General features: G+C 38.8%; 1 protein-coding gene across 1 annotated transcript in view; it reads left to right on the forward strand.

Moving 5' to 3' along the window:
- paxbp1 (PAX3 and PAX7 binding protein 1) overlaps nucleotides 1-21872 on the forward strand; it is a 43630-nt gene that overhangs the window by 9113 nt on the left and 12645 nt on the right. The window contains exons 6-12 of the mRNA XM_033032570.1: nucleotides 455-675; nucleotides 3153-3339; nucleotides 14825-14948; nucleotides 15803-15905; nucleotides 16249-16364; nucleotides 19946-20145; nucleotides 21546-21693. Of these exons, the coding sequence (XP_032888461.1) occupies nucleotides 455-675; nucleotides 3153-3339; nucleotides 14825-14948; nucleotides 15803-15905; nucleotides 16249-16364; nucleotides 19946-20145; nucleotides 21546-21693 (1099 nt within the window). The remainder of the gene's footprint in view (nucleotides 1-454; nucleotides 676-3152; nucleotides 3340-14824; nucleotides 14949-15802; nucleotides 15906-16248; nucleotides 16365-19945; nucleotides 20146-21545; nucleotides 21694-21872) is intronic.

Here is a 21872-nt window from a genome sequence, read left to right on the forward strand (position 1 = left end):
AATCTAACCCGGGTCTCTGCGCTGTAAGGCAGCAACTCTGCCACTGTGACGTCCATGTTTTGTGTAATTTTCTGAATACTCTTAAAGATTTATTCTAAAATAAACTTTAATGACATTTAAGTCATGCATTTGTCACCGCCAAAATATTGCAATCATAGATAATTTCTTAAAATATCTGTTCACCTTTAATGGTACACATAATGCATAATTCTTTACATCCATAAACGTAGTATTTTGGCGAAAGTTTTTTTTTCACTCAAGGCATGTATACCTGTTAATGTTTAGTACATATCAAAATATTCTTGGCAAACAAAGGCACATCTATGGTGTATGTATGAAACGTTTAGGATTAAACAATATTATTTTGCTGCCTTATTTCGATAATAGATCCTGAATGATATTTATTCAACTTTGTGTGAATGCACAATAAATATTACTGTATCTTTTCAAATAGGTGCAATGCAGCCATCCTACTGATCCAACTAACATTTACTACCAGAACAGCTACCAGTCTTTTCCATATGGTTCTTCATACAATCTTCCTTACGCGTACAACATCTATGGAGCAACAGAACCCAAATCTATCAAGACAGATAATGCTATTCCTTTCAAACCTTCCATTAATGAGATGCCTCCTGTTACTATTGATTTGGTAAAGAAACGCCTTAAAGACAGGTAGGGCAGACCAGCTCTCTCAAACAGGCTTCTGAGACCTGTGCTGTAGCTTTCTATCCTTCAGGCACAAAGCAGCCTGGTGAAGAAGTGACAGAATTGTGTCGTGGGACATTTACTAAACAGCACACATTCTACATAAGAAGACATCAGCCAGTACTCAATGTCGTCTTGGAACACGACATCGGTTATGACTGTATGACTACAGTCGTTGTGTTTTAAGAATGCAATATCATATTTGCACTTCTGAAACTGTACCCACTAACTTTTAAAGAGTTGGATCTTAGAGATCTGTGCAAGTGTGACATAAGGCAAGATTTAATTGACTGAAAATTTATTACCTCTTTATACTGTAAAGTACAAGTTTATTTGACCAACTATGTTGAATTTGATAGAAAGATTGTTTATTTCAGACTGCAGCTACCTCATTGTTGCTAAATTAAAAGGGTTGCTTAAATTTATCCAATAGCCCCAATAAAAGGGAAAATAGATTTTTTTTAATGTAGAGGGAATGTTTGAACATTTTACCTCTTTGCAGCTGCAGTCTTACAATAGATGTTGCTAAGTTTGGTGTTAGGAGATTTTATACTAGTAGAGGAGAATGTCAGATGAGGCTAAAATCTGTAAACAAAGAGAATACAGCTACAGCTACACTCCTAACAGAAAGGTGAAAGAGGGAGACATGAGAAACAACATATGCTGGAACCTTGAGCAAAACAGTGTTGGAGTAACTCGGTGGTTCAGGCAGCAAATGTGGAGGGTACAGGAAAAGGGGGAGGCAGACAATTTAAAAACAACCAAGTGCCAGTGCAATTTAGAATCAATAACAGTATAGTTACGTTTTAGATGTTTTTAACCAAATGAACCCACACAGATTATTTTGAAAATGTTATTTACTGCTGAATGAGCAAAGAATTATAATCCAGAATATGCAGTAGTGGCAAGTCCCTCATGCTCACCGCTGACTGGGGAAAGTCCTTACCTTGCATGTTTCTCCTGACAGGAAGTTGCTCCAGGAACCACACCTAATTCTCAGCACTAAAGGGCCTGTCCCACTTGGGCGTCATTTGCGCGTCACGCAGGTGGCGAGCAAAGATTTTGTGAATCCCAAAATCCTGGGGCGACCGCGCGTCACTGCCTACGCCACCACGCCTCAACATGCGCCATGCGCACGCCATGCGCGCATCACGACTCGTGCGTCGTGACGCGTAAATTATGTCGTGTAAATGACGCCCAAGTGGGACAGGCCCTTATTGTTATCTACTAACAGGTTTGGACACTCGAAGCTGAAAAAAAACTTTAAACCTGATATTCAAGAATGCTGACCAGTTATAAAATTATTTAAAGCTTTTTATTCCAAAAAAAGAATACTTAAGCATTGAAATAACCTCAAACAGATAATTACATCTAAATATACTGGTGCTATTAATTTCTAGGGCTCTTACTCCTCTTTGAAATGAATACATAAGAACTTGCACCAACAGAAGGATTCCTCACTGTGGGTGACATTAAATCTCGGCAACCTTTTGCTTCTGTGCTGGACTCTTAACAAATCAAAAAAGAAAGCACAGTCAAGAAAATGATTGCTAATAGTTTTCATTGCCTTGAGGATAATATGAAAATACTGAAATTTGTATCAATCCAGGCATCAGTTTTTTCGAGTTATTAGAAAAAAATAATCTGGACTGTAACTGATTTCACAATTGGCCATTTAAACAAATTATTGCTCTATAATTTCATCCTAGCATTTACTTGAATCATTTTGGCTTCTTGTGATTTGATTATTTCCTTAATCCTCTGTGCATCTCTTACATCATGCCCAGGAGTACTTTTGGGTCAGTTTCTAATGCTGAATTAAAAACAAACAGGGAAGATTAATCGTACTTAAAAAATACATCAATCTATAATTAGTTAATGTTTTTTAAAGGGGTGATTGAACACAGATTGAGTAACACGGCTGTTTCTGCACTTCCACAAAGCAGTCTCCTCCCAGACTCTGTTCGTGTCTGCACTTGAGCTTGATACCAAATAAAATATAAATCATTGCAGTATTGTCAAATTTTATAAGTGCAATTGTCTATTGGACCTCAAAGCTTTTATAAACTAAGGTAAAAGTTTCCTTTTGTTGAATTTGGATATAGATGCCTTGCTCTCAAATGTTAAAAATTTCCAGAAACTAGAACTCCCCAAACACGTACAGAGAATTATGTGAATTATACTTTTGGAATCAGGACAGTTGTATGATAGCTCAGGGTTTACTGGTTATGAATTCACTTTTCCAGCTAGTTTCCAAATCAGGAGCACGTAGATATACTTGTTAATACAAATCTCGGCTAAGTAGCAATAATGGTATGTTATTGTGGAGATGTAATGAAAATTGGTGGAGGTTGAAACTTTACTTTTGATTGTGGTAAATACAATATTCCTAATTGTCTTTAAAATCAATGCTTAAAATAACTTTCATGGATTACTGTTGTTAGGTTGGACTCAATGAAAGAAGTGCACAAAACCAATCAGCATCGACTAGATACACTTCATGAAGATCTGGAAAACTCCTCTAAGACAATAGACAGACTTGAAGGCATCACCGATGATAGTGGGCGGTACAGATTCTTTCAAGAAATGCGAGGGTATGTCCGAGACTTGCTTGAGTGTTTCAACGAAAAGGTAAGTTGAAGTAATTGTTAATGGGCTTCCTGCTTGTAAGTAAAACAAAAGAATGTGCTATGTATTAAGGGTCCTCACCACAGATCCTAATGTACTGATGCAGTAAACTGATGGTTGGCTGTGTTTCCAATCTCTTGATTTGAGTAATTGACTTTCCAGCTGCCATTCACCAGACTCAACTCAAATAATATGAATACTATGCATTTCAATATAATCATGTTTTAGAAATATAACAAGGTAGGTGTTGATCTTAGTTGATTATTTTAAAGCCAGTGGCAGAATCAATGGAGCACCGAGAGTAATTCCCTGTATTGGGTTAAAAAAAACTCATGGAGTCATCATTTCACCAATTATTATCCTGAATTTTGTGAAAGTGTATGTTCACTTTAGGTGTACAACTATTACACCGTGGTTTAAAAGTAGTCAGTGTTTTCCATTAGCAAAAGTAAGATTTTTGACCGAGAAATAATGTATAATATTAAAATCATCCCTTTATCTGTTATACAAACTTATTTTCTACAGCTTGAGAAAACAGCAGCTGAAGGGTTTCCATATAATAATATGTATCCCATATAATGGTAGAGTATAATGATACAGATCAATAATTGCATGTAGGAGGTTCTTATGTGTGTAACCTAATATTGATGATTAAGTTGATTTGTTTCTCAGCAAATCACTTTTTCTACAACATAAAGGTGTTGATGCTTAGTGAACTTGTACATGTATTTGTAGCTTACTTGGATTGTAACTGGTGAAAATGCACTTGGAAACCAATTCTTCTAAAAAAGGTAATCGTGTTGTAATTGATCCACAGCTGTAGCTTTCGTCAGCCAACTTGGGGAAATAAGTGAATGGCTTGACATTTATTGTGCCAATTTGGTGAGAATAGAAGAGGTGGAAACAACAGGAGAATGAAAGGAATAGGCATCCTCTCTAAAAATAATTACTTAAATGGAGAAGCGAGCCAACTACATGTCAATGTTCAATAAAAAGGTTTTATAGGCATAGCCAGCAATGTATTCAGCTTTGTCGAGGTTAGTTTCATTTTCTTGAGAAATATAATTTCTAAGAGTGTGAAACAATAATAACAAATATAATAACAAACATCTTTGTTTCTAGTCATTATTGATTGTCCCATAGCAGCGCGTGTTGTACAGCACCAGATCTTTTAAGACCAACCACAAAAGTTTAAGTTACATTTTTTTTGTCATTCAGTAATTCTGTGTTGTCGGGGTGTGTTGCGATTCTCCACATAAAATCTTGGGGGAAACCGAATTGGTTGACAAATTTAACTCTGCTTTTCAGATTTTAAATGTGTTAGGGGAGCATCTTGAGTAGTAGTTCATTCCTCCAAAGTTACATATAATATGCAGAATTCGATGTACAGAGAATTTACTGGCACTTTACTAGATTCTAGAAATCTTAATGAACTATGAGTTTTATTATTGTTTTAAGTAATCATTCGCTACTTTTGGATTTAGAATCGGATAGAGATCCACATCATGTGATGGCAAAAATACCTTGGGTGGAAATATTGCTATTTGTCAGTACTGTGGTGAGAACTCTCAATACATTTGTTGGAAGAAATGAACTGTGAAGATGTACAAATGGTATAGCAATCAGAATTTGATGTACCCTGACCCCATTGTTTTTGTCTATCTTTGTTTGCACCTGACATTGCTAAAGGTGTATAAATTCCAGAAAAAATTTAGAGATCAGAATAACAGTAGTTTTAACTTTATACCCTAAACAAATCTGTTGAGTTTTGTCTTTAACTTTCTCTATTACTTGTCAAGCATTTGTGTTAATAGTCGTTTAGCACTTTTAGCCTGTTTGCCGATTTTCAAACTGGAAACGTTTAGCTTCATTCATTAAATGAAACTTTAATTTAATTTAGTATCTTTAATTTTGAAATTTGATTCATTCTTTTGATGTAGTTAACTCTTCATCACTATATTTATGATATAAAATATATTTGAGAACGTATAATGACTTCTTTAGTTAGCAGAATCTCAATGTTTCTCATCTCTCAGCCACGTGTTACTCCAGGAACATCTCTATGCTTATTCACTTTCTTCCTCGGTGTATAGTTCCGTTCTCTATTTCCCATGTTTTGTAACATGTCTTGAATTTCTCTGTAAAGCAAACCTGTCTCATGCAGTAAAATAGTTGGAAAAATGATGCTAGGCAGAAACTAGCAATTTCAAATTGTTGAGTACTAGATTTCATTGTTGAATCTTAGTCATCAAGTCAGGGTCTAAACAGCCATTCACCCATCGTACCCATGCCCGCCATCAAATATATATCTATTCTTATACCATTTACCAGCAATTGGTCCTTGGCCTTGTACGCATAGGCAACTCAAATACCCGTCTAAGCACTAAAAATGCTTGTGACAATACCTGCATCCACCACCACTTGGGCAGTGTGCTCCAGGTGCTAACCACCATTTGGTTGAAAGAGTTATTCATTAGATCCCCTCTAAACCTCGTCTCTCTTACCAAACCCTTTAGATACTTTTGCAGTGGTGAAATGGTTTCTACCAGCTTCTCTATTTAAATTCCCCTCTACTTCCTCTGTCCTAAAGAAGACAAGCCCAGTCAATCCATTTTCTCCTCGTAACTGAAATGCTGCATCCCAAGTAACATCTTGGTAAATCCTCTTCAGATCTTTAAATAGAACAAATGATTGGTCTAATCTGGATGTTTTTTTTATTTGCACGTAAAAAAAAAGTTAATTTAGGGATAAGCACTTACCAGCATAAATTCCACAACGTATTTTCAATTTAGAGAATGGAATGCACAGTCTAGGCAAAAAAATGGAACCCCAATTTGTCTTGGACCAATGATCCAATGTTTATTTCTCAATAGTATCATTAAAACAGATTATCTAGTCATGTATGTATGAGCCGTTCAAAGAGACATTGACTACTGCAGAACAGAATTATTTACTTTGAAGTTGCTGTCAGTAGTACAAAGAATATTTTTTTTATTTAATGGGTTGCAGACTCTAAAGTAGATGTATTGAAATAATGCAGCTGAATGATTCCTTACGATTCACTGAAATCAATTTCATTTCATTTTCTTTCCGCTGCCACCTCAGTTTAAAAAAACCTAAATGCTTGCCATATTTTACTTCTATCATATTTTAGTGGTGCCCATCTCTTACTGAGATGACATTTCGAACTTGAATATCATTGTCCAGCTATTTTATTTTTTCCATGTAATCTAAGAAATGCCATTTTGAGAAAGCAGAATATCAGCAAAATTAAAGTCAGCTTTACCTGCTGGTGAGATATATTGCTTATTAAGAGTGTTATACAGATGCTAAATTGCGAGTAAGGGAAAATGACATTGTTACTGGAGAAAATAAATTAATAAGTTATGTACTTGTTCAAAATGTAGCCATGCATGCTTTAGAGGAAGCTTTAATGGCTAAAACATGATAACTAAATTGAGTCCTTATGAAATAGAGTTGTAGAGCTGTAGACTGTTTTAGAAATGGAACAATACTGATTGAGGCTCACATTTATCATTGGAGAGGGAAGCAAACATGTTAAATCATTATGAATGAGTTGGCGAGGTAAAAGGCAAGTTGTTGCAAGGTTACAAAATAATTGCAAGTTTAGATTTGATTCAAATGAAAATTATTTTTAAGGTTTCATGTTAGTTCGAGTTCTTCTGGAAGTTTGAATCTATCTATGTAATGGCCATGACTAATTTGGTGTAGTGTTGTATTCTACAAGTCAAGTCAGTTTTATTCGTCACGTGCAGTGAAATGAATTAGCCAGCAGCGATACAATAAAAAAAAGAACGCACAATACACAATAAAAAATTTAACACAAACATCCACCACAGCATTCATCACTGTGATGAAAGGCACAAAGTTTGGTCAGTCCTCCTCCATTTTCCCCCGTGGTCGGTGGGGGACTTAAAACGACTTAAAGACTAATTTTAAGGGATTATGTGAAGCGTTACTTACACTCTTGGCTGACAAGCTGTGAGGCCAATTCTGATGGTGAAATGGCCCCACAGTTTGTAAATGTGTCCCATGTATGTATGATAAGCCTTAGCTACTGAATTAAATATTGAGCATCCATTCAATCTTGACAACTGATATTATTAGTAACATAATTTCAAAAGTAATTCTTGCCAGAATTCAGAATTTCTTAAGAATAAAGCATCTTTGGCTCCAGGAATCTTTCAGGTAATATGTTATGGCAACAACATAAAATAGTGATGATTGATTTTTGAGATATCTAGTAAATTAAAAAATGAGATTTTGGGGATATTGAAATTTATGTATGAAATCATTGCCTGGAAAGAAAATATGCCCATGGACGAGGGAAATGCTTAACTCGCTCTCATCTTGTACATTCATGAACAAAACAGTTGGGTCCCTGTCACAAGGGAGACCTGGTCCCCCAAAGCAACCCATTCCCCCAGCGCAATATTCCACCACTCCCCCATAGTCCCCACGGGAGGCCTGGTCTCCCAACGCAACCCGTTTCCACCATTCACCTGTTCCCCCAACCCAATATTCCACCACTCACCCATAGCCCCCAACTGCACAGGTGTGGCTCATTTGCCCTCATCCCCCAGCACGCCCTCCCCTCCTCTTCACCCTCCCTCTCATTTCCCCTACCCTCAGTCACTCCCTCCTTCCTTCCTTCCATAACCCCTCTCCCCTCCCTCCCTTCTCTACCCGTTTATATAACATTAAACAACAATCATCTCCTCGTCCCCTCACTCCCTCCCTCTCCTTACAACAATGTAACAAATCTCTCTGGACTGGCAGTCCTGTCTTTGTTAAAATTGTAACCGTGGAACACTGCTGCTGGGCAGTTTATGTAAATGAAATCCCATTGAGATGTCATAGCTGTAACTGCCACTGCAACTTCAAATGATTTTTCTAAAACTGGATTTTGTAAAGTGAAAATGTGAATAACTTGCAAAATATACCATCAATCTGAACGAAACTTGATACACCACACCACAGGACAATGGTGAGTAAGGTGGTCCAAATAATTGTGGCGCTATCGTGTACCATTTTGGCATAATTCAGGGCATGACAGACAGACACGCATGCGCACACACACAGACATCCACACAGACATAATTGTTTTTTACAAATACATATCAAGTGTAACCTTTTTTAAAACCTCTTGGAATTGTTATTTTCAACGTACTTCACGGTTTGCAGTGCTGCTACTAAATCATGCTGCTAAATGTACTTAAATTTAAGTATTTCTCCGACAAGATTGAAGCTGATTTATCATACAATATTTCAGTGATACTGTCGTTAAAAAAACTCTGTTTATCCCGTAGGAGTCTCTATAAATGTAATGCTCCTCTAATCGTGTATTTATGTTTTTAGTCTAAGTGTCTTCTGCAGGGCAGGGAGCCTTTCTTCATAGAACTGTCCGTCCACAGTTATAGCAGTGGGATAGTGCAGTACTTTTTACCTTTAAGACCATATGATATGGGATGAATTTGTCGTGGCCTGCATCTCTCAAGATATTTTATATTATTAGAATTGAAGTCGAATAGGTTGTCAGTGGTCAGGGTGGCAGCCACCTCAATACAGCCACATAGACTTTCATTTCCAGCCTGTGTATTTTGAGGACTCTGTTTGAAAATTTGAACTGCCATGCTAGAATATCCGAATTTCATGTCTGAATGATCTTGAAACACTGCACTTTGGATAAGTGTAAATTTTCGTAGCTAGACACAAAGTGCTGGAGTGGGTCAGGCAGCATCTATGGAGAACATGGAGGGGTGACATTTTAGATCAGTCTGAAGAAGTGTCCCCACCCAAGACTTCACCTATCCCTTTTCTTCAGAGATGCTGCCTGCAGAGTTACTCCAGCACAGTGTGTCTATATATTTGGTAGAAACCAGCATTTGCGGGTCTTTGTTTCTTCTTAAAATTTCTCATGTTGGCTTGTTAGAAGACTTTTTGGTTGAGTACAGCAATTGATTGTGTCACGAAAACATGGACAGTAATCAATCATTCAGTGCTCTGTCAGCAGATTGCCTACTCAAATCAGTCTACAAAACTCTATTTCTTCTAATTGCAGCCTGACCGCCTTTCACCATTAGGTGGAAATCTGATTGGACGAGAAACAGTTTCCTAATTTTTATACATCACAATTAATTATTTTATAGTGATAAGGAGAGGAGCTTTCAACAATTTTAAATTTTTATACCTAATGAGGGTTTTGTTTTCAGCTTTGAGTATTTGCAGTTTATATTAAATAAAAAAGAATGGCAAAGATCTTCAAATAAATAAACAAAAATTTGATGGGAGTTTATAAGACCCCCATCAGTATTTGAAATGGGAAAAAAATGTTAAATTATTTGTTAAATTCTTTATTAGATCAAATTATTTATACAGACAAACCTATCACTGCTGTAACTGTTTAAATCATTAAAAAAAAACTTGCATTGATATAAACTCTTCAATGTGGTCAAGCTTCCCAAGGCAAGTCAAGCTATTAGGCCCATGGAGTCATACAGCATGGATATGGGTCCTTTGCCCAACTTGTTCATGCCAACCAAGATGCCCCATCTCCTATTTGCCCCTGTTGAGCCCATACCCCTCAATCTTTCCTATCCATGTACCTATACAAATATCTTTTAACGGTTATTGTTGCAACTACCTCAACTACTTCATCTGGCTGCTCGTTCCATGTACACACCACCCTCTGTGTGAAAAAGAGCTATCTCATGTTCCTTTTTTGCCCTCCTGATTTCTTCCTTAAGAATGTCACTCAATCCCATATATTCTTCCAGGAATACTCTGATGCCAGCTGCTTATTCCTGACCCATGCCTCCTTGGCTGGGGCCTCAATTTCTCATGTCAACGAGTGCTCCCTACTCTTATTGGTCTTCCCTTTCATTTTAACATGCATAATCCAGCAATTACTGCCCTTGAGGTACTGCTTTTTAACCTTTTGCCTAACTCCTTATATTGACTGCAAGACCTCATCCCCTTTCCTACCTATGTAATTTGTGCCAATGTGCACAGCGACTTCTGGCTGCTCACCCTCCTCCTTGAGAATGTTCTGCAGCTGTTCTGATGGATCCTGAACCTTGGCACCAGGAAGGCAACATGTTCTAAAAAAAGAGGAGGAATCTTTCTTAACCAGGATCCAGTATAGTCCATAAAGCACATTAGTGATGGCTGAACAGAGCTAAGTACAGGGTTTTGGATCAGCTGCCCTTTATGCTCAGCATAAAGCAGTAGAACACAGGAATAGGTCCACGATGTCAGTCAAGTGTCATGCCAAATCAAATGAATCCCTTCTGGCTGCACGTGATCTATATCCCTCTTTTCCCTGCATACTAATGCCTCTGTCAAAAAGCCTCTTAAATCCCTCTTATATCGTATCTGCTTCCATCACCACTCCTGGCAGCACTTTCCAAGGACTACCACTACCGTTGCAAAAATCTGCCCTGCACATCTCCTTTAAACATTTCCCCTTCACTTTAGAGCTATGGCCTCTATTTGACATTTCCATCTTGGGGGAAAAATATTTGATTTTCTGCCCTATCTAGCCCTCCCCTGATTTATATAATCATCTATTGGGTTTCCTCCCAGTCCCTGATAGTCCAGAGAAAATAATCCAAGTTTGTCCAACCTCTCCAATAGCTAATACAGGTGCACAACCTTTTATCCGAAAGCCTTGGGACCAGACACTTCTCGGATTTCGGAATTTTTCGGATTTCCGAATGGAAGATTTTTAGCGTAGATTAGGTAGGTAGCGCGGGCGGCTTGAAAAGTCTGGAGCGGTTGCCTCCTCCCCGGAGACCGGGGAATCATTGTAAATCATTGCTTAAATGTTAGTCAGTTAGTTTGGAGGGATTTTATGTGGTGGGGGGGGTGAAGGGGGAAACTTTAATTCTTAGTCCCCTACCTAGTCGGAGAGGCGAGGAGCGGGCAATGCCTTACCGGGTCGCCGTGCAGTAAGCTCCGGAGCGCTGTGGCCGCCGACTCCCAACATCGCGGAGCTGGGGGCTGCGGGCGGGCGGCACCAGTTGGAGTTCCGACCCCGGCAACTCTACCCCTGGTTGCGCGGCGCTCCAAATCCAGCGCCGCCCGCGGCCGGACGCCCGCAGCCCCAGCTCCGCGATGTTGGGAGTCGGCGGCAACAGCGCTCCGGAGCTTACTGCACGGCGACCCGGTAAGGCATTGCCCGCTCCCCGCCTCTCCGACCAGGTACGGGACTAAGAATTAAAGTTTCCCCCTTACCCCCCCCCCCCCCCCCCCCCCCTTCACATAAAAGCCCTCCAAACTAACCGACTAACATTTAAGCAATGATTTACAGATGTTTAAGTGTCTCCCCAGTCTCCGGGGAGGACGCAGCCGCTACAGTAGTACAGACCTGGGTTGACCATGGGTCGTTTGGGGTCAAGTTTGGCGCCAAACGCGAGCTTTGGTGTGCAGACGACATCCTGGAAAAAATGTCCGGTTTTCGGAACTTTTCGGTTTCCAGAACTCCGGATAAAAGGTTGTGCACCTGTACCCTCTAATCTAGGCGGCATCCTGATAAGCCTCTCCTGCACCCTCTTCAAAGCCTCCACATCCTTTCCATAATGGGGCAACCAGATTTGCATACAATGCTCCAAATGCAGCCCACTAAAGTTTTTAAAAGTTGCAAAATGACCTTATTCTTATACTCAATGCCCTGATCAATGAAGGTAAGTACACCGTATGCTGCCTTTACCAGTCTATCTACCAGTATTGCTACTATGGCAGAATGAGAGAATTTGGAAGGAGTACTTTGCTGTTTTTAACAATAAGGCGATTGGTCAGATGCCGTTTAATTCAGATAAATGCAATGTGTTGGATTTTGGTAGGACAAACTAGGGCAGGACTTGCACAGTAAATTGCGGCCCTGGGGAGTATTGTAAAATAGAGAGACTGAGGGGCACAGATAAATAATTCCGTGAAAGTAGCGACACAAGTAGTCAGGATGATGAAGAGGTTTTGGCATGCTTGCTTCATTGGTTAGGCTAGTGAGTAGGGGAGTTGAATTGTCATGTTGCAACTGTACAACTAATTGGTGAGACCACACAGATGATTGAGGGCTGGTCTGGGTGCCCAGCAATGGGAACATTATGCTGGAAAGGATGCAGAAAAGATTATTACCAGGAATGGAGGGCTTGAGTTAAACAGAAAGGCTGGAACTTCTTACCCTGGGGCATAGGAGGCTGAGGAATGACCTCCTACAGGTGTATAAGATGAAGAGAGGCTTGGATAAGGTAGAAGGTCACAGTCTTTTCTTCACACAGATGATGGTGGATGTATGGAGTGAGCTGCTAGAGGAAGTTATAGAGTACACTTACAATATTTAAAAGACACTCAAAGGTATATGGAATGAAAATGTTGAGAGGCATATGGGGCGATGGGACTAGCTCAGTAAGCCATCCTGGTCACCTTGGACAAGTTGGGCAAAAGACCACCTTCTGTTCTGTCGTACTGTGTGGGTGATTAGAGTAGGAAATAAAATGGGGTGATTGGCAATTTACCAGGGATAAGATTGGGAGCAGGTGCTGGATCTCATGAATGAATCAACACAGGCTCAGGTTTAAATTTAACAAACTTTGTGTAAATTTAATATTTTCTGATAACCAAGTGTACGTGTTTCATTTTGTGATTAAAATGGGAAAATCAAGACTTTTAAGAAATGGGTTATGTCTCCATTCAATGAAACCGCAACATTTTCTCTATTTATAATGTGGGAAGCACCTGATGCTTTTGCTAAGAGGGAGTGGTCAGAATGCTGACCAGGTTTGGTAACGAGAGGGCAGTTTGCATGTACTATTATTTAGTGAGATCAGCAGAACTGTGACCCCAATTTCATTTATCATGCTTTGGGCCAAGTACCTTCAAATCTTTGAATCCTAAAGTCTGAAGACGGTCCCCACCCAAACCAGCCTTTGTCCATTTTCTCCCGAGATGCTGCCTGACCCGCTGAGTTAGTGCAGCATTTTGTGAATATCTTTCGTATAAACCAGCATATACAGTTCATTTTTATTACCTTCAAATCTTTGTTTTACAAAGATCTACCAGATTTAACATCAGCAATTCATCTTGAACAGTGCTATTTATTGAAGAATGTTCCAAACTTCTCTGAACGTGTGAAAACATTATTTCATGATTATCTCTAATTTTGAACTCTTCTCCCACGTTTACTATCTTAGTCAACAGAAATTATTTTTCTCTCTGCCCTTTAAATTTGTTTTTAGTTTGTTGATCTATTTCCAGGCACAAAAATAAATAGGAATATTTTTTAAATATATAAAATATATAAAATGTTTCCTCATTATGCAGAAAGTCTTCATAGCCAACTCGATCTGATGTTCTCCTTTTTATCAGTTAAAGCATGCATCAGCTTCAGAACTCAATTTTGCAAACAGTGTAGGCCAGATTAACTCACTGCCTGCTGTGCCCACCTGTCTGTTTTTACCTGAACCAAATGGAGAGACACACACAACCTGGCGCTTGGACATAATCTAGATGGGATTTATGTACTTTGTGTAAACTACCATAAACATTCAAAAACATTGAAAATTATAACATTTACTTTTAAAATCATTGAAATAAAATCCATTAGAAGACTCATAAAATAATAACATCCTACCCCTTCCATACCCTCAGTCACCCAAATACAAATTAAAAGACAAGGTTTTGGATCAGAGAGTCTGGTTTAATGGCGAGGTATCCCAGACCTGCTAGGCTGGTAACTCCACATTGCTAGTCCGCGTGGAGTCCAGTCGCAAAATATACTGTCGATGCAGTAGGAATCTAGGACTTCATTCATCTGGGACTTCTCCTGCACCTATTTTCTATGTTTCTGTGAAATCTAGGCACACAGCAGAATCGATGGTCATTAACAAAAAAAATGAACTGGCTCTTTTTGCAATGACTAACCTTTGGAGCCAAGTTTCCATAATGGCACATGGTTTTGCGCCTGGTCATTGCAAACCATCACAAATACTGTTTAAACGTTCATAAAAAATCATAGATGCAGGAAATGATCGACAATTTCACTCAATTTCTTATGGCTGCTGAAGCTGTAAATACTGTATGAAATTAATATTGAGAAGATTTATTTCATACGTTTTAATCTACTTTCTTACATATTTTCCTAGCAGTTTTTTGGGAAAAGATCCATTTAAAAATGATGCAATAAATATTTTCCTCCATTAATATGCAAAATTGTGCTTTTAATTTTTTTGTATTGTTAAAAATCTTACTTACATTTTCCATTTCCATTTGATGAATTATTCTGCAGCAGACCAAGTAGAAATTAACTCAGTAAGAAAGTATGTGAAACTAATCTTACTTCCTCATTGCTTTGGGCATTTTAGTTATGCAGGGACTGGCTGGAATTTAAACTGTTTCCATGGTATAATTCGTGCAGACCAGGGCCTATTATGAAAGGCCTAGGTATTACGTTGTGTGTTATATTTTTCAGGTACCCCTGGTTAATGAGCTTGAAACTGCCATGCACCAGTTGCTGAAACAGCAGGCTACCCGGTTTGTCCAGAGACGGCAAGATGATATTAAAGATGAATCATCGGAATATTCAAGCCATTCAAGTCAGTCCATCTTGAAGGTTTTTATTTTTCATTGAACGGCCTTGTTCACTGTAATACTTTAGATTAATAAGATTGCAGACTGGCTTGACGTTACCAAGGGAATCATTTGATATATGTAATACAAAAAGAGCTAAATAATTTATTTAGCGGAAATAATGTGTTCTGATTAAAAGGGCAAGTGCTGATAGATACTTGTGGTATTGTTAAATGACAGGTTATTTTTGTTTTGGATCAGTTATGGCTGCTACGGATATACTTTAAAAAAAAAAATATTCTTAAAATCATTCAGCTGAAGAATGATTTTAAGATTTTTATTACGATTTATTTTGTTTGTGACTTGAGGGTTCACTCACTCTTAAATTAATCTCACTTCTGTCAGATTATGATTTGAACAGGAAGAAACTCGTGGAAGAGCACGACAGTTGTCTAGGGCCTGCATGAATATCTGTTTATCAGTTGATCTCCATCAGCGATGCAAAGATATCTCTTTCAAATTTCATGCGTGTCTCAAAGCTGACCTCTAAAATAATTCTGAGCAGCGTGTATTTCATAGCATTTTCTAATTTTTGTACTTAAAGATATGTACATTAATTGGTAGATTACTACATTTTCTTAATTACTGAATCTCCAAAATTCAATCAGATTTTAACAGTAATGTTTTAAAAAATATGTAATTTTACTCTTCTCAATTATCTCTTTATCGCTAGTTGCATTCATCTTTACTCAATTTACAAACAAAACGGTGTGGGTCCCAATAGGTTTACATTTTGTGTTCAATGAAAATTAAAGTTAGTGTTACTTAATAGGTTTTTCTACAAGATCTTTTGGTAATTTTGAAAAATTTGGATTTTCAGGCAAAACTGTAATGGTACCAAGTCTGGATTCATTTGGTCGTGACCGTGCTTTATATCAAGAAAATGCCAAACAACGAAGGATTGCAGAGAGGGAGGCCCGTAGGTATGACGGCACACTTGAAATCTATCTTTTTACATAGTGAAATATCGGTGCTGTTTAAATATAAACAGCTGCATCATTCATTGCTAGGTCCAGCTCGGCGAGCTAAACTAAAAGTTATACTGTGGTGCTCGCAGACAATTGTTGTGGAGCAGAATTTGCATATGAACTGCCAAAAGATTGTCGTCCTATTGCAATTTATAGCACATCAAATTGGTAGTATTTTGCACAATTAATAAAGACAAGAGTAAGGTAAAAAATATAAGGCCCTAAAGAAAATATTTTACTGGAAAGAAAATGGCATTGTAAAATTTCCAGGACCTAATGATGGACTATTTTAATTTAGAGCACGTCGAAGGTTGGCCAGAGAGCAAGCAGGCAAGATGGCTGAACACCATGAAGGATTATCAAGTGACGATGAAGAGACATCCACAGACATCACAAGTTTTAATACAGAAAATGGTATGCTGCTTCGAAGATAAGCTGATATATTTGTTTAATTGCTAAACTTTAGCACATTTTTGACTGTTCAATGTGGGGAAATTCGTATTTTCAATGTGGAAATTAATAGAATTAAAGGGGTAATTGTATCAGCTAATACAATGGTGGTTTTGGTTTCTTTTGTGGAATAGATTGACCAAAGATGGTTCAACTTAAAGTTGTTTGCATATAAGTCCACTAAGTAATGCTTAATAATGAGGACTCCAGTGACTCGGCACTAGTTCCAATTTTGCAAATGCGATAAGCTTTTAAGTGGTAGGTAGGTAGTAGACCGAGAGGATAAAATCAGGCTATTGGAGTGTGCCCCATAAAATGTAACAAAAATACAACATTACATTCAGTGGAAAGAAAGAAGCAACTAGAATGCACATTTTCAAAAGGATTATGGAACCATGAGATCTTAGAGTACATGTGTACATAAAGAAAACTGGCAGGGAACATAAAAACTGACTGCAAAAGTTTTTATAGATATGTGAAAAGAAAGATTAGTTAAAACAAATGTAGGTCCCTTGCAGTCAGAAACGGGTGAGTTGATCATGGGGAACAAGGATATGGCGGACCAATTGAATAACTACTTTGGTTCCGTCTTCACTAAGGAAGACATAAATAATCTGCCGGAAATAGCAGGGGACCGCGGGTCAAAGGAGTTGGAGGAATTGAGTGAAATCCAGGTTAGCCGGGAAGTGGTGTTGGGTAAATTAAATGGATTAAAGGCCGATAAATCCCCAGGGCCAGATAGGCTGCATCCCAGAGTACTTAAGGAAGTAGCTCCAGAAATAGTGGATGCATTAGTAATAATCTTTCAAAACTCTTTAGATTCTGGAGTAGTTCCTGAGGATTGGCGGGTAGCAAACGTAACCCCATTTTTTAAGAAGGGAGGGAGAGAGAAAACGGGGAATTACAGACCAGTTAGTCTAACATCGGTAGTGGGGAAACTGCTAGAGTCAGTTATTAAAGATGGGATAGCAGCACATTTGGAAAGTGGTGAAATCATTGGACAAAGTCAGCATGGATTTACAAAAGGTAAATCATGTCTGACGAATCTTATAGAATTTTTCGAGGATGTAACTAGTAGCGTGGATAGGGGAGAACCAGTGGATGTGGTGTATCTGGACTTCCAGAAGGCTTTCGACAAGGTCCCACATAAGAGATTAGTTTACAAACTTAAAGCACACGGCATTGCGGGTTCAGTATTGATGTGGATAGAGAACTGGCTGGCAAACAGGAAGCAAAGAGTAGGAGTAAACGGGTCCTTTTCACAATGGCAGGCAGTGACTAGTGGGGTACCGCAAGGCTCAGTGCTGGGACCCCAGCTATTTACAATATATATTAATGATCTGGATGAGGGAATTGAAGGCAATATCTCCAAGTTTGCGGATGACACTAAGCTGGGGGGCAGTGTTAGCTGTGAGGAGGATGCTAGGAGACTGCAAGGTGACTTGGATAGGCTGGGTGAGTGGGCAAATGTTTGGCAGATGCAGTATAATGTGGATAAATGTGAGGTTATCCATTTTGGTGGCAAAAACATGAAAGCAGACTATTATCTAAATGGTGGCCGACTAGGAAAAGGGGAGATGCAGCGAACCTGGGTGTCATGGTACACCAGTCATTGAAAGTGGGCATGCAGGTGCAGCAGGCAGTGAAGAAAGCGAATGGTATGTTAGCTTTCATAGCAAAAGGATTTGAGTATAGGAGCAGGGAGGTTCTACTGCAGTTGTACAGGGTCTTGGTGAGACCACACCTGGAGTATTGCGTACAGTTTTGGTCTCCAAATCTGAGGAAGGACATTATTGCCATAGAGGGAGTGCAGAGAAGGTTCACCAGACTGATTCCTGGGATGTCAGGACTGTCTTATGAAGAAAGACTGGATAGACTTGGTTTATACTCTCTAGAATTTAGGAGATTGAGAGGGGATCTTATAGAAACTTACAAAATTCTTAAGGGGTTGGACAGGCTAGATGCAGGAAGATTGATCCCGATGTTGGGGAAGTCCAGGACAAGGGGTCACAGCTTAAGGATAAGGGGGAAATCCTTTAAAACCGAGATGAGAAGAACTTTTTTCACACAGAGAGTGGTGAATCTCTGGAACTCCCTGCCACAGAGGGTAGTCGAGGCCCGTTCATTGGCTATATTTAAGAGGGAGTTAGATGTGGCCCTTGTGGCTAAGGGGATCAGAGGGTATGGAGAGAAGGCAGGTACGGGATACTGAGTTGGATGATCAGCCATGATCATATTGAATGGCGGTGCAGGCTCGAAGGGCCGAATGGCCTACTCCTGCACCTAATTTCTATGTTCTATGTTTCTATGTGCCTAAATCAATGGATGGCATACAAATTAGGACCAGGAATAGGCCACTGGGTCCCTCAACCATGCTATGAAATTGTAGCTGATCTGAATATAACCTGAACTCTATATTCCTGACTACATACTTGCTTGCTAGGTATCTTTCTGCTTTGCCTTAATAAAATATTAAAGATTACCTCCACCACCCTACAAGGTAGAGAGTATAAAGAAACTCAACTTTCAGGGTAAAAATTTCACTATCTCTTCTAAACCATCATCACGTCCTTATATCATCATGTCCACCATTTAAGGTTCCTCAGGATTTTGTACGTTTCAGTCAAGTCCCATCTCACTCTTTTAAATTCAAGCAGCGGCAAGTCTGTCCTGTTCAAATTTTCCTTATAAAATGTTGAAGATCGTGTACTTTATCAACAAAGGAAAGGAGCAGAAATTTTTGCAGACTGATCAGTTATGATTAACAAGTTGGTCTTTTCCCCTACATGCTCCTGAAAACATTTGGGTCACCCGGATAATCTTTCTCTGGCCCTATTGCAAACATTTTCTTTGCTCCTTCTCCATACATAATGTCGGACTGCTAAATATCTCCAGTATTTTCTGTTTTAATTTCAGATTTCTAGCATCTGCATTTCTTTGCTTTTTCAATTTAAAATCATGATTGAAATAGATTGGGTAGATGCACAGAGTCTTGCCCAGAGTAGGTGAATTGAGGACCAGATGTCATAGATTTAAGGTGAAGGGGAAAAAATTTAACAGGAATCAGAGGGGTAACTTTTTCACACAAAGGGTGGTAGGTGTATTGAACAAGCTGCCAGAGGAGGTAGTTGAGGCTGGGACCTTCCCAGTGTTTAAGAAACAATTAGACAAGTACATGGATAGGACAGATTTGGAGGGATATGGACCAAATGTGGGCAGGTTGGATTAGTGTAGGTGGGACATGTTAGTCGGTGTGGACAAGTTAGGTTGAAGGGCCCGTTTCCACGCTTTATCACACTATGACTCTAATTCCTGATTTCAGTTGGTAATCTTGGAATAACAATCAATTTATTGATCCCTTCTCATTTTAAACCCTGATAACAATGATTGCAAAGATGGAATTAGAATACAGCGGGTTCTTTCTCATTTTCTCACCGTCTCAAACTATCTAAAACAGTTAGTTTGTTTAAAACATATGTTTTATGGAGGATGGATATAATACAGGTGATACAGAAAAAAACACTAAATTCAAAATTATTTTGTAGATCGAATTGTTAGTGACTCCAGGAAAGTGTTTGAAGATGTTTTGGATGATTTCTGTACACTTGATTCGATCAAGTCCCGATTTGAAGTCTGGCGCCAGATGTATTACACTCATTACAAAGATGCATATATTGGTCTCTGCCTTCCAAAATTGCTCAATCCACTAATTCGATTACAACTCATCAGATGGAATCCTTTTGAGGTGAGAACTGATAATGGTTTTGTGATTTGGATAATCTCGGCTTCTCAAAGAATTGTGAGGTATGAGCATTGAGTATTGGCTTTGTGAATACAATTCTCACCCACTGCTAATACCAAAAACTTGTCATTCCTATCATGTGCATTAAAAGTTGCTTTGAGAGTGACCAAATTTGATGTATTTCAGCACAAAAAAAACTGTTGGAGGAACTCGGCGGGTCAGGCAGTGTCCGTGGAGGGATATGGACACACAATGTTTTGGGTTGGGACCCTTCTTCAGACTGATGATGGGCCCTGACCTGAAACGTCTATCCATTTCCCTCCACAGATACAGTCTGACCTCCAGCAATTTGTTTTTTGTTCATTATCTACAGTCTCTTGTATTTCAATTTGTTGTGCTTCAGCATTCTGAAGTGGACACTGGTCTATGTAATCCTGTAAATGAGCTGTGGCTGACTGGAATAGAATAAAAATTCAAAGAAATATATTCTCTGATAGAGCTATGCAAATAACTTCACTGCTGATTTAAAAAAAGAAAGATGGATACTTATAATGATAAAGTTTTAAATAAATGTGCGACAGCTGCATTAAAGTTAGGTGACAGAGGCTAAATGTTCATGCTGCATCCCTCTCCGTGTATTAAGTTCGTGCTGCATCCCATTCCAATTTTATTGCTCTCGTCTACCCTTACACTTTCCTCTCGCTTGCCGCCTTTCCCCTCCTCCCATCCCTGGTCTAATCCTAGCCCCATCCCCATCTATTCCCAATCCCCATATTGGTCTCTATACAATTTTATTTTTTTTCCTTCACGCCAGCTTCCCCCCATTGTCCCTCTGTTTGTCTTCTGCACTGTTTCCTTCTGGAACAAACTTGAAAGCATCCTTCCAGTGACATTGCTGCTCATGCTTTTTCGAACCCAGTTTATTGGTCTCTACGTTTTTATTGAGCTGTCCATTCAAAGCTTGGAAGCCAAGTTTGAATTTGTATTTTTAAAACTAAATCTTATAATAGTCGTGAACATTTTAAAATGTTTGTCTCTAAAGTGGAAAATTGAATACACCCTTGTGGATGATGTTGTTGTGACCTCTGATTTACATTTTGTGGTATTGCGGGAATGTTATGAGGTGCGTTAAAATGGATGGAAAAGTATTTGAGACACTGTTTCGTGCTCTATCAATAATTCATTGTATGGGAGCTCGCAGCGCAAATTGCCAGTTTTTAATTACGCTTCAGAAGTACATTGTCTATAATGTCTTATTCTCGGATTGGGAAAGGCTCTACACAGATTCATGTCTTTTTCATTCACTTAAAATGTAAATATCGAATAATATCATGAAAATAGTATTTTGCAAATTGCTCTTGCATTTTCTTCAACAGCTAACACTATCTATATCTTTCTAACAGCCAAATTGTTGTGACTTTGAAAGTATGCTCTGGTTTGAATCATTACTGTTCTACGGATGTGAAGAAGGAGAAAATCCACAGATAGATGATGTTGACACTTACTTGTTACCTGCAATCGTTGAAAAAGTGGTCTTACCAAAACTAACAGGTTATTACGTTTTTAATATCTTAGAAAAGTGAAAGAATGCATCCTATGAGCACTATCCTGTTTGCAAAAATTTCTCAGTCTCAGCTTATGGGTCAAAACATTGCAACATATGACTAGACTTTACCATATCATAATAGACAATAGGTGCAGGAGTAGGCCATTCAGCCCTTCGAGCCAGC

The sequence above is a fragment of the Amblyraja radiata genome, chromosome 14 (assembly GCF_010909765.2).
Source record: "Amblyraja radiata isolate CabotCenter1 chromosome 14, sAmbRad1.1.pri, whole genome shotgun sequence".
Taxonomy (NCBI): Eukaryota; Metazoa; Chordata; class Chondrichthyes; order Rajiformes; family Rajidae; genus Amblyraja; species Amblyraja radiata.